The sequence below is a fragment of the Carex rostrata genome, chromosome 29 (genome assembly GCF_964058835.1).
Source record: "Carex rostrata chromosome 29, lpCarRost1.2, whole genome shotgun sequence".
NCBI classification, from domain to species: domain Eukaryota; kingdom Viridiplantae; phylum Streptophyta; class Magnoliopsida; order Poales; family Cyperaceae; genus Carex; species Carex rostrata.
In genome coordinates, this window is record NC_135946.1 from 6,655,083 (window position 1) to 6,667,354 (window position 12,272).

General features: G+C 37.7%; 1 protein-coding gene across 1 annotated transcript; it reads right to left on the reverse strand.

Moving 5' to 3' along the window:
* Positions 1-4,352: 4,352 nt before the first annotated feature.
* Positions 4,353-11,634, reverse strand: LOC144546427 (plasma membrane ATPase-like). Its single transcript, XM_078294965.1, has 13 exons — positions 11,351-11,634; positions 7,764-8,882; positions 7,550-7,672; positions 7,336-7,440; positions 7,081-7,225; positions 6,542-6,706; positions 6,213-6,451; positions 6,079-6,111; positions 5,882-5,963; positions 5,633-5,793; positions 5,325-5,513; positions 4,877-5,241; positions 4,353-4,781 (listed from the first exon to the last, which is right to left on the reverse strand). Exons 1-13 carry the CDS (start codon positions 11,405-11,407, stop codon positions 4,685-4,687), a joined length of 2,880 nt encoding a protein of 959 aa, XP_078151091.1. The 5' UTR covers positions 11,408-11,634; the 3' UTR covers positions 4,353-4,684.
* Between the last annotated feature and the right edge of the window lie 638 nt (positions 11,635-12,272).

Below are 12,272 nucleotides of genomic sequence, written 5' to 3' on the forward strand. Positions count from 1 at the left end.
ATCAATGCATGTCATGTGTTGTAATACCTTAAAGTGTGTCATTTTTTGCTCTTCCGCACCTACCTGGATTGAGTTGTGTCCGATTGTTCCTTTGCCATGTAGTTTGCCCTCGTGCTGTGCTATGGGAACCCCGATAGGTGGTAAATTGGCCATGTAACTGTTGCAAAACTCAAGGACCTCCTCATTCATGTCACCATATACGATGCTCTCCTCAGGCCGATACCGATTTCTGACATACCCTTTTAAGAAACCCATGTATCTCTCGAATGGGTACATGTACCTCAAGAATGCCGAACCACATACCTTAATCTCATGAACTAGGTGCACGATCAGGTGAACCATGATATCAAAATATGAAGGTGGGAAAATCATCTCCAGTTTACACAGAGTGACAACTACCTCTTTCTGCAATGCTTCAAGTTCAATCACATCCGCAACTTTGCTAGAAATTGCATTGAAGAAATAACAAAGCTTGTAAATCGTGCGTCTCATGGGTTCTAGGAGTATACTTCGGATTTAAACTGGTAGCAATTGTGTCAGCAGCACATGACAGTCGTGCGACTTCATCCCTGACAATTTCATTTCATCCATCATCACAAGTTTTTTCACATTAGCAGAATATTCGAATGGAACTTTGATACCGTGAAGGCATCGACAAAGTTGTCTCTTCTCAGCTTTTGACAAGGTGTGCATTGCTGGATTGAGGTAATAACACTTGTCATCGTTTACAAGTTTGGGATGTAAAGTTGGTCGTATGTCCATATCCTCCATGTCTCTGCGAGCTTTGATCCCATCTTTAGTCTTACTGGCAATGCTGAGTAACGTCCCAACTAGACTTTCACATACATTCTTCTCAATGTGCATGAGATCAAGGCAATGTCAAACATCTAAATCCTCCTAGTAGGGTAAATCCCAGAAGATTGATTTCTTTTTCCAGGTCACAGCAGCCTTATTGGCTGCTGACTTCCTTTTCTTATATTTTTTGAAGTCATTCGGAATATCCTTTACCCTATCATGCACATGCTTGCCGAACAGTGTACGAGGGGCTCTTCCCTTCTCTTCTTTTCTGTTAAAGGTATCTTTATTCCTCCGATATGGGTGGTTACACATAAGGAATCGACGATGACCCATATACACATTCTTATTCGAATGACTTAAATACAAATCATCTATCTTGTCTTCACAGATAGGGCACGTTTTTCATCCTTAACTAGACAAGTTGGCATAGGCTGGGAAATCATTTATGGTGTAAAATAGCATAGCCCGTAATGTGAATCTCTCCGGTGTATATGCATTGAAAACCTCCACTCTGTCGACCCACAACTTCTTTAGGTCCTCGATCAATGGAGCAAGGTAAACATCTATGTCATTTCCAGGTTGCTTGGGACCTGGAATTAGTAAGGTCAACATGATGTACTTGTGTTTCATGGTTAACCACGGAGGAAGATTATAAATACACAACAGACCCGGCCACGCTCTATGCTTGCTGCTCATGTTATTGTACGGATTCACGCCATCTGAACTAAATCCAAACCTTACGTTTCTAATCTCATCACTAAATTCCATGTGCTTCCTGTCAAAGTTACTCCACTGAATAGCATCTGCGGAGTGTCGTAATTTTTCATTATTTTTCCGTCCTTCAGCATGCCAACACATTAATTTTGCATCATTTTTATTTGCAAACAAACGTCTCAGTCTCGATAGCACGGGAAAGTAATGTAAGACTTTAACCAGAGGTCCTTTCTGGTCTAAATCATCATCACAGTTACTCTCGTCATTTCTCTCGGGTTTCCTATACCAGTCTGCACCACATTTTGGACAGTTTGCCATATCTCTGTAAGGGCCTCGAAACAATACACAATCATTCAGGCATGCATGTATGTTTTGTACTTTCAGACTCAATGGACACAACATTCATTTGGCTCTGTAACATGAATTTGGGAGCTCGTTGTCATTGAGAAGCATCTCTCCCATGAGTTCTAACAATTCACTAAAACTTTTATCACTCCAACTATTACTAGCCTTCAAACAATACAGTCTCAAAACAGCTTGTAATTTTGTAAATCTAGTACAACTGGGATATAATTTTTGTTTGTAATCATTTTTAAATTTAACTGAAAACCGTTTGTATTCCTTTTCTGTAAATTCCTGCTCAACCTCAAGATAAATATCATCAAAGTCATCATTATTAAGGTCTAAATCATAATCATCACAGTCAAATTCACTACCAATTCCACTACCAATTTCTCCATTACCAATATCATCACCAATTTCCCTATTTTTCCCATTAGAAACCTCATTTGCATTAATTCCATCATTATTACTACAATTACCAGCACCATTGCTAGTTTGCCCAACATTGCCAACAATTTATCCTTTCTTTGATCCCTCACCGTGCCATACCCAACGTGTGTAGTCACTTCTAAACCCACTAAAAATCAAATGAGCCATAATCGTTTTAATATTATATCACTCATGATAGGGACAACAAATAGTTTTTGCTCCCACCTTTTCCCTATGTTTCTCAGCACATTTTATAAATTTATCAACACCCTACCTAAACTCAAGACTATTACGGTCTCATGCTAAAGATTGAGATTATGGTAACATGTATTACACAATAGTTCACATTATGGACTCATATTTTCGTTTTTAAAGTTCAAACAGTCAATCTGAATCAATTGAAAATATACATGCATACCAAATTTTACAATTTTTAGAATTTTATTATTATATTTTAGATAGAAAGAATGAAATTCTGGACTATCTAGAAGCAATAGTTTTCTATCTTTTTTTTGTCTAAAAAAATAGTAAAGAAATTTCAAAAATGTAAAATTTGAGGTATGCAGGTACATTTTCATATGGAGGATATTTAACGGTTATAACACTACTACAAAAAATATTTTTCCCATCGCCTCTTTACCATCGGATGTGCTTCCGCACAGATGGCGCTCGTCACGAGTGGCAATGCTGTAATTATGTTGAACTTTTTACCGTCTGTTCTGGATAACAAACTGATGGCGTTGATGGACCCCCTCCTGCCCCCCTCCTTTGCCATCGGTTGAATTTCACGAACCGTTAGTACTGGGCGTCTCATCTACATCGGTTTGGCTAAACGGACGATGACACTGAGGGGATTACTTTTACCATCTGTCTGTTTCATGATCCGTTGGCTTTTGGGTTGATCAACATTGATTGATATCCTTACTGGACCGATGGAGATATTTTTTAGTGGCAGTGGTGGTAAATAATTAGAACCTATGTCATGTATGTACATCAGTTTAACCGATGGTGTTTAGGGTGAGTCCTTGGTAATTTTCTCTCCCAGTGGTGTCTAGCTCTAGCTCCCAGCTGGAAGCGAAGTTAAGGCGATATATATATATCTGACCATCCATGATTAGCGCGCATGCCACATTAATTTCTGGGTCATTTGGATTTAAGGCACCACCACCTTTCACATTAATTATTCTCTCAAGGTTAAATATTATTTATTTTTCTGTTATTTTGTTATTTTAATTTGTGTCATTAATTTATTTTTTTGTCTGTAATTAGTTTGACCAGATTATTAATTGTAGATATATATGGATCCCGGGTTCCGCGGAAAGTTTGGATGTATTCAACTTTGTGTGTATTATATCCTTCGCAAGGCAATGAATGGAACATCATGAAGAAAAAAAAGATTTGAGTCCGAGTCCCCTGAATTCATCATGTGATGACTGTAACTTATATTTTGTTTTCCTGTTTTTAGCATAGTAATAAACACGTGTTAATATGTGATTGATGTCTATCCGATAGGAGAGCTCATCTTTTTTTGCTCAACTTGTTTTGGTGTCAGATCGAAGAGGAGGCCTGGCTTTGAATGCAAATTTGTTTGGAGTTATGGTATCCATCACTGAGGCCCTTGTTTTCATGTGTACTATAATGATCCACGTACATCACAAAGCATTGTTCTGTTCATGGATGTTACATTACATTTGTATTATTTGCAATTTTGCATTTTCACAGTCCCTGTCTTGTACTTGTATCATATTGGATTTCGATGAAATCAACTCTTTTATTTTCTTTTTCACTGCTACAAATCAAATAACTAGCTGTATTTTTTTGGTGTTATGTGAGCCATGAATAGTGTACTTGTACTAGCAAGTCAGTAGAATTCAAATCTCTGCAGTTCATGGATTTAATTTGTTTGTTGCCATATACACTAATTATTTAATGTTAGTGTGTGTGTGTGTGTGTGTGTATTCAAAGAAGACGATTAAGAACTTTTCATGTCGCATCAATTAACACACACACACTCATAAGATAAGATTACAAGCAAGCAAGCAAATTAAGGCAAAAAGAAAGCTTATATATGGTAGAGCAGTTGCAAATTGTTGCATATTATTTCCATGTCACATGCATTCTCACAAAGCTCATAGTTGATGAAAATTAGCATTACAGAACAAAACCAAAACCAAATTAAAACCAAAAAGAAAAAGAAAAAAAACGCTTGTGACCAAGCGCTCGATCGATCAAATAGCAGGGAAGTAGCATAAGCATAAACCCTAGGAAAATATGAAGACCTGTACTTTACAATTCATCCATAATAATATAGTACTAAAATTGCAAAAGGTTTGTTCGTTATCATCATTATCATAATGAGATATAGTCGATTGTCGTCTATCTGAAATAAAATACTCTTCTCTTAGACGGTGTAGTGCTGCTGGATCGTCTCTATGTCGAGATTCTTTAGCTTCACCACTGACTCAACATGTCCCTTTAGTGTGTGCAGCTCTCTCAGCCTATAAATTTTATATCACATAATTTGTATGAGTAATCTTAGCAAAAACAAAACACATAACAAAAATGGAAGCATGAATGAATGTTAGTTAATTACCTGGCAATCTCGGCTCTGCGCTTGGCTTGCTCGGCAATCTCAGAGAGTTCACGGTAGCTGCTCTTGTCATCAAAGATGGGGTTAGACTGAGGTGGCTGGAGGCCGTGAAGAGTCCTCTGGGCCAAGGCCCATTGGGCCTCACGCTCCTCTTTCCCGTAATCCTTCTTGGTGGTGAATGCCGTCTTGTTCTCAAGGAGGGTGTCCCATGCACGGCCGCTGAGAATGTAACGGATTGCAAATTTGAAGATGTCGAGGGGTATATAGAATATAATGCTGTATAGCCAGATTACACCTGCCCAGCCCCATCCGCATCCCTTTATTCTCGCAAAGCCCCAGTTCGCATAAACCGCAATCAGGGTCGCCACCTGTCCATTCATTAATTCATTCATTCATTAATATATTCATCAATTAATTAAGAAAATAGAGGTTACAGTAAAAAAATACTTACGAGTTGAGCAATGAGGAAGGCACTGACGAGGAGGAGACCGGGGCGCTCCATAAAGGACCAGCTGCGGGACCGGGTAACGAAGATCAAGGCTTGACTGACAATGCTGACTTGGAGGTACAATACAGCCATCTCCTCATGCTCATAGTTATCCGTAACTGTTTTTTTCAATGACCTCACGCCAAATTTATCCTACAACAAGGACATGAACCATAAAACAAGATTAGTTTTCTTCAACTGATATGATATGAAGTTATGAACTGACTTCATACTTTTTTATTTTTGTTATCAAAATTAGAAGGAAGTCTTACAGGGAAGAAATCAGTCTCGTGCACAGCCCAGAAGAAAATAACAGTCATGAGAGCAAGGTATCCTCCAAGTACAACACCAGTGGCGAAAATCTCAGGCAATTTCCAGCTGTCAGGCAGAGGTGATGGCTTCACTCTATCCTTAGAAATGGTCATGATAGTACCTATATATTTTGATAACACAACTCTTTTATTAAGTAAAAACTAAACTAAACTTAAAATGAGAATTTCTAAGTGGATTAGAAGTGTTACCGTCATTGAGGATGGCGATAATAAGAACCATAAAAGGTGAGAAATCAAACTTCCATATCAGTGCAATAAGCAAAAACCCAACCTTCAAAAATAAAAATAAAATAAAAATAATCCATTAACTAAAGGAAGATTTGCCTCAAACTGAACAAAAGAAAGAAACAGAATATATATTTCTTGACAATCAGATAGATACTCACCACAATACGGATGGTGATAGAGACAGCATAAATCTGCATTATAAATTAAGAGAGCAAAATAAATTAGCTGATGATTTGCTAAAACATTAAATAATTCAATTGATAATAACACTAAGATAGAGAGAGTGACTCACAGTATAGTTCTTCATCCTCTGGAAGATGCAACGGCTGGTGAGCACAGCACTGATAATAACACTAAGACCAGGCTCTGTCAAAACGATGTCAGAAGCTGACCTGGCAGCGTCAGTTGCATCAGCAACAGCAATACCAATATCAGCCTTCTTCAAAGCCGGTGCATCATTCACACCATCACCAGTCATACCACAAATGTGTTTCTTCTCTTGCAACCTCTTCACAATCTCATACTTGTGCTCTGTAATAATTATTAATTTCCAGTGTTATCAAAATTAATTACCGAGAAAAGTTAAGATTTGTTAAAGATAAAGAACAGAAGTGTTGGTACCAGGGAAGACTCCGGCAAAGCCATCAGCCTTCTCAATAAGTTCATCGACCGGGATAGACTCAAGGGAGGCATCCTTGTGTTGGCCAAGCAAAGCTGAAGAAGGATACATGTTTACACCCATTCCAAGCCTTCTTCCCGTTTCCTTTGCAATTGTCAGATGGTCACCTGAATGTTTCAATTTCGACAAGAACATTGTAATCAATAATAAATTAATCTTATAGCAAGGATCACCAAAGAAGAATAGCAGTATAACATTTTAATATGCAGCTTTCAAACCTATGTGCCTTGTAATATACAATTTAAGTGTAATTGTTTACGTTTTAATAGACCTTTTCATACAATCTTCCAGATAAGGGAGTTCTCCTCTCAATTTGGTACAAGGGTATAGATAAATACTTATCTGTTGCAAAATAATCTATACAATATTTCTTTGTAAAACAGTAGGAATGTTGAACAATCAATTACAACTGAACAACATAAAAAGGTACAAAGTAACAGAATGTTGAAAAATTGAAAAAGGATAAAGAGAGTAAAATTACCAGTAATCATCTTGACATTGACACCAAGGTTAAGAGCCTTGCGAATGGTCTCAGCACTGTCATGACGTGGTGGGTCAAAGAGAGGCAACAACCCAACAAATTGCCATGGCGCGCCAGGGCTTTCCTTTGTCTTCTCTGGAACTTCCTGCATAATTAATTAAAATAGATGATTAAATATAAGCAAGACTAATTAATATCTTTACAAAATGATGCATTATTTGTGAGATTGTCTGTCAGGTAAGTTAAGAGATTCACCTGTCTGCCAACGGCAAGGGAACGGAGACCACGCTCACCATACTTCTCAATTATAGCAAGAGCCTTCTTCCTAACATCTTCTCTGCAGTTGCACAAGTCGAGAATCTTGTGTATGGCAATAAAAAAAATAATAATAATAATTAGTATCAAATCTTTTTGTTTGCTACTATAGCATGAGTAAATCTAACCAACACAATGTCACTCATTCTGGTACCTGCTCTGGTGCTCCCTTGCTGGCACGGTGCCAGTTGCCTTGTTCATCGATGTATGTCAGAGCAGTTCTCTTGTCAACCGGGTTGAATGGCAAAAAGTGAACCTCCCTAATTCCTGCTCTTGCCTGGCCAAACAAATAGAATTCAGTGAAATTGAACCAACTGTTGTTTCATATTTAATCATTTGTTGGAACTAAGGAGGGTACTGGTACATACCTCTTTAGGATCAGCAAGCATGCCAACCATAGCAGCATCAATGGCATCCTGATTCTCTGTCCTGGAAGCATACGCAGCCAACAGCAAGACGTAATCCTTGTCAACCCCTTTGCAGAACACCTCAACTAGATTCTTGTCAACACTCAATTTGTTCAGAGTCAAAGTACCGGTCTTATCACTGCAAAGAACATCCATACCGGCCATTTCCTCAATGGCAGTCATACGTTTGGTGATAGCACCCTGCTGAGACAACTTGTGGGACCCGATAGCCATTGTCACTGACAGCACTGTTGGCATAGCAATAGGGATACCACCGATCAAAAGCACCAACAGATTGTCAATTCCGCTACGGTACTTGCGGTGTTGAATCGGGAACATAACAATGATCTCGATAACAATACCGAGTGCAATTGAAACAATGCAGAAGTTACCGATGGCAGTTAGAACCTGCTGGAAATGTCCGACCTGGTTGGTGGAGTCGACCAGATGAGCAGCCTTGCCGAAGAAAGTGTGAACACCAGTGGCAATGACAACGGCTTCAATCTCACCCTGTTTAATAGTGGAACCCGAGAATACCTCGTCACCGGGACCCTTTGTCGTCGGCAATGATTCACCGGTCAGGGCTGACTGGTCAACCTTTAAAGCATCACCTTCCAAGAGTCTAGCATCTGCTGGTACAATGTCTCCCAACTTGATGCTGATGATGTCACCTGGTACTAGAACTGCAGCTTCCTCCTCAACCCACCTTCCATCTCTCAGTACCTTGCACTTAGGGGCGAGGTTGGCCATGAGAGCAGCAGCGGCATTGCCGGCATTGTTTTCCTCAATGAAGGAGATGGTAGAGTTGATAACCAAGAGGACAATGATACCGACAAAATCCTGCCAGTCAGGAGGCTTGCCATCGCCGTTTGCCAGAGCAATGGCCATGATGGCAGCCATCTCCATGACCCACGAAAGCGGGTTCCACATGAACCCGAGAAACTTGAGAAACTTTGACTCTTTCTTCTCTTCGAGCTTGTTTGGCCCAAAGATTGTCAGACGGTTTGTCGCCTCCTCGGCACGCAGACCCTCCCTCGAACATTTTAGCTGCTCAAACACCTCCTCAATTGGAATGCTCTCCTGTAATCACCCAAAAAAAAAAAAATATGAAATTTAGTTGTCTGATTATGAAATTCAGAAAGTAAAGATAATTGGTGCACAGTTTACTACTACTTTTCCTCTGTGGAGATGTATTATACAGAATTGAGAAAAGTGATAAAAAATAGTAGCCCGGCCCAATATGGAATTGTATCGAGTAAGGTTGCTTTCAGGACCCCACTTTTTGCATATATGCAAAACGCACCACTTTTTGCCATGTTGACTTTGTTCCAAGTGGCCACTTATCTTTTTACATTGGATTTAGACATTTAGTTAGAATGACTGAAATATCTAAATTATCCCTTCAACGTGGAAAACATTACAAGGATGCCCATATTATCTATCTATTGAACTTCCTGTAGTAAATAAAACTATATTAAAATACCATTTTACCCCTAATATTGTTTTTTTAATATAGAAATATATTTTTACTATTATCATGCAAAAACTCTTTCTCTCACTCCAAATTAGGCCGAAGTTAGGTGATTCCCCAGTCCCCACTACTGCTAGTGAAAGTAGCTGTCACTGCCACTTGGGATTGGGATCTCTTGTGGCTTTCATTTTATAGAAGAGCATGCAAGCCACCCAAGAGGACCAGTTAAGAATGACCCGCTTTATAAAAGTCTACTATACATTTATTTGACATTAGTTATAGCAAGCACTTATGACTTTTGGCTACAACGTATGTCCCAATATGATGACTAATGAGAAAATGTTGTTTCAAGAAATAATTTCCTTATTTATTTTTATAATATATATTACACTTGGATTTGGCTAATATGCTATGGGTTGCTAAGAGGCCTCCCGTGCTACGGCTCAATATTTGACTTTTCAAAATCCTAACGGTCGATCCGAACCGTTCATCTTGTTCTCCATATTAATATGTGTTTGGAGACCAAATTTTACATTTTTTGGAAAATTTTTACTATTTTTTTAGATTTATTGAATATCGCTGTTTTTTATGGTCCAGATTTGTCTGAAAAACAGCGATTTTCAATCAATCTAAAAAAATAGTAAAACATTTCCAAAAAATGTAAAATTTGGTCTCCAAGCACATATTAATATGGAGAACAAGATGAACGGTTCGGATTGACCGTTAGGATTTTGAAAAGTCAAATATTGAGCCGTAGCACGGGAGGCCTCTTAGCTACCCATAGCACTGTAGCCAAGTCCATTACACTTTGTTGATGTATACGCACTTTATATATAATATAATATCATATAATTCCAGCCACTCTTTTTCATATTCTCTGGGACCAGGGGGGCACTTTGGACTCTGTCATTTTTTTTTATTTAAATTTACAAAATAAATATTGTTTTAAAACGGCGGAGTGGTTGACACTTGACACAGAAGGCATATAATTTAAAGATATGATTTTTAAAGGTTGATTATTTATTTGATGCCCTATGAATTTGTATAAATAGCGACATGCAAATATAAAAAATAACTTGTAATAATAATACCCTTTCAGTTTCAAAAAGGGTTATGAGAAGCTAAAAAAACATATTTGACTATTGAGCCATAATTGTGCAAGTTGTCAAGAACAAAAAATTAATAATACACAGCCTGGATTTCAGATGACATCTTTACAAAGAAATATATTTTTAATTTTGAGATATTAAACGATTTTCGTCCAAAGAAAAATAAATTTTGATTCATGTACCAATATAAGATGATGATAATCTACGCAATAATTGCAGTTGGATACAAGTCAAAATGAATATTTGGAAGGAATTAAGGAAAGGAAAGAGACTGTGGGTGGAATCCGAGAGAGATGTGATATTTAATTTAATTATAATTTTACTTTTATGCACAAAAGGGCCCCACAAAGCCTAAAATTATCTTTCAAAGAAAAAGTTGACCCGGACAAGCAGAAACCGTTGGAAATGTCTGAGATGAAAGCACAACCATTGGATGAGCATATCCCAATTCAAAGGCCTTACCTTACCTTTAAAGAGTTTAGAAGAGTGGAAATTATTGGTGATGCCTGACACTCTGTATTCTACTATTATATTATATTATATTATATTATATTATATTATATTAAATTCGATTGTTTTATTAGAATTATTGAAATTTGTCTAGTTTTTAGAGGACCGGCCGATAACAAATTTGTGGGAGAGCTTACCCTAACTTACCTGACCTTACCTGTCAAAATTTCCTTTTTGGTTTATTTACTTAATTAGATACATGAGGATATAATTAGTACATATCTTATAACTGGCAACAAAAAATACTTACTATTTCTTCCTCTTTTTCTCCTTTTGTGATTAAATAAAAATAATTGCAATAAAGGAGAAATTTGCATGACAAGTCAAAGCTAAATTATTTCACTTCTCGAGGAGAAATTTGCTTGAATTTGAAGTTAAAAGATGGAGCTGCTTATTATCATTCATAATATAAGATCTAAATTGAAAAAGAAATAAAAGAGAAAGAGAAAGTAACTAACCAAATCGACAGTCTCGTTCTTGATCTCTTCGAGACCAGATCCCCCCTTCTCCGCCATCTCTTCTTTCAATTTTCAATTATAATTTCAATTCAATCTCTAGCTCAAAATCAATTTAAATCAGCGGAGAAAGAGAGAGAGAAAGAGAAAGAGAAAGAGAGAGCGAGCATGAACTAAGCACGCACGCCTCCTCCTGTAGATAAAAAAAAGGTGGGATTGATTGAAAAGGAGAGAAAGAGAGAGGCGCAGCAGAGAGTGGATTCTTCGGTGGCAGCCAATGCCTCCTAATTTATACGCGAGTGTCTATTTGCTAACCGGTTACTTCCCGTTAATACCTCCCTTATTACCGGTATATGCCGGTAATCCTGTAAGAATTGGTGCGCGCGCCATCTCTTCCTACCTGGCACTCTCTGATTGGCTTCCGTGGTGGCTCGGGCTCATTAAAAATATCTCCCCCCTATATTTCAGTTTTGACTTTTCCAAAACACCGTTGGTGTGCGTGGGGTCCTTTATCAGCAATTATTTTAATCAATTATTAAATAAATTCGTAAAAATTTATTCAAAAGAGGAGGAATAATAACAACAGTGTTTACAAATAGGTAGGGTACAATGAACATTGAACTGTCCCAATATTATAAGATATGGATCAGGTGATTCGATTCGATTCGATTCTCTCCACTCCCCTGCTAATAATGCAACACTTTTTGGTTTGGTTCAATCTGAACCGAGTCAGTTAATAAACAACCAACCATGTAATGTTCTCATAATATGTAGAATTAATTAAAATAAAAAAAAGGTAAAATGTAAAACTTTTTAAAAAGGGAATAGCACAATTGGGAACTTTTTAGTTTGGAAGAGAGAACTAAGAGGTGTAAAAGAAGTTTAGTTCTTTATGTGTTTTTTATTCCTACCTCATGGGCCCCAG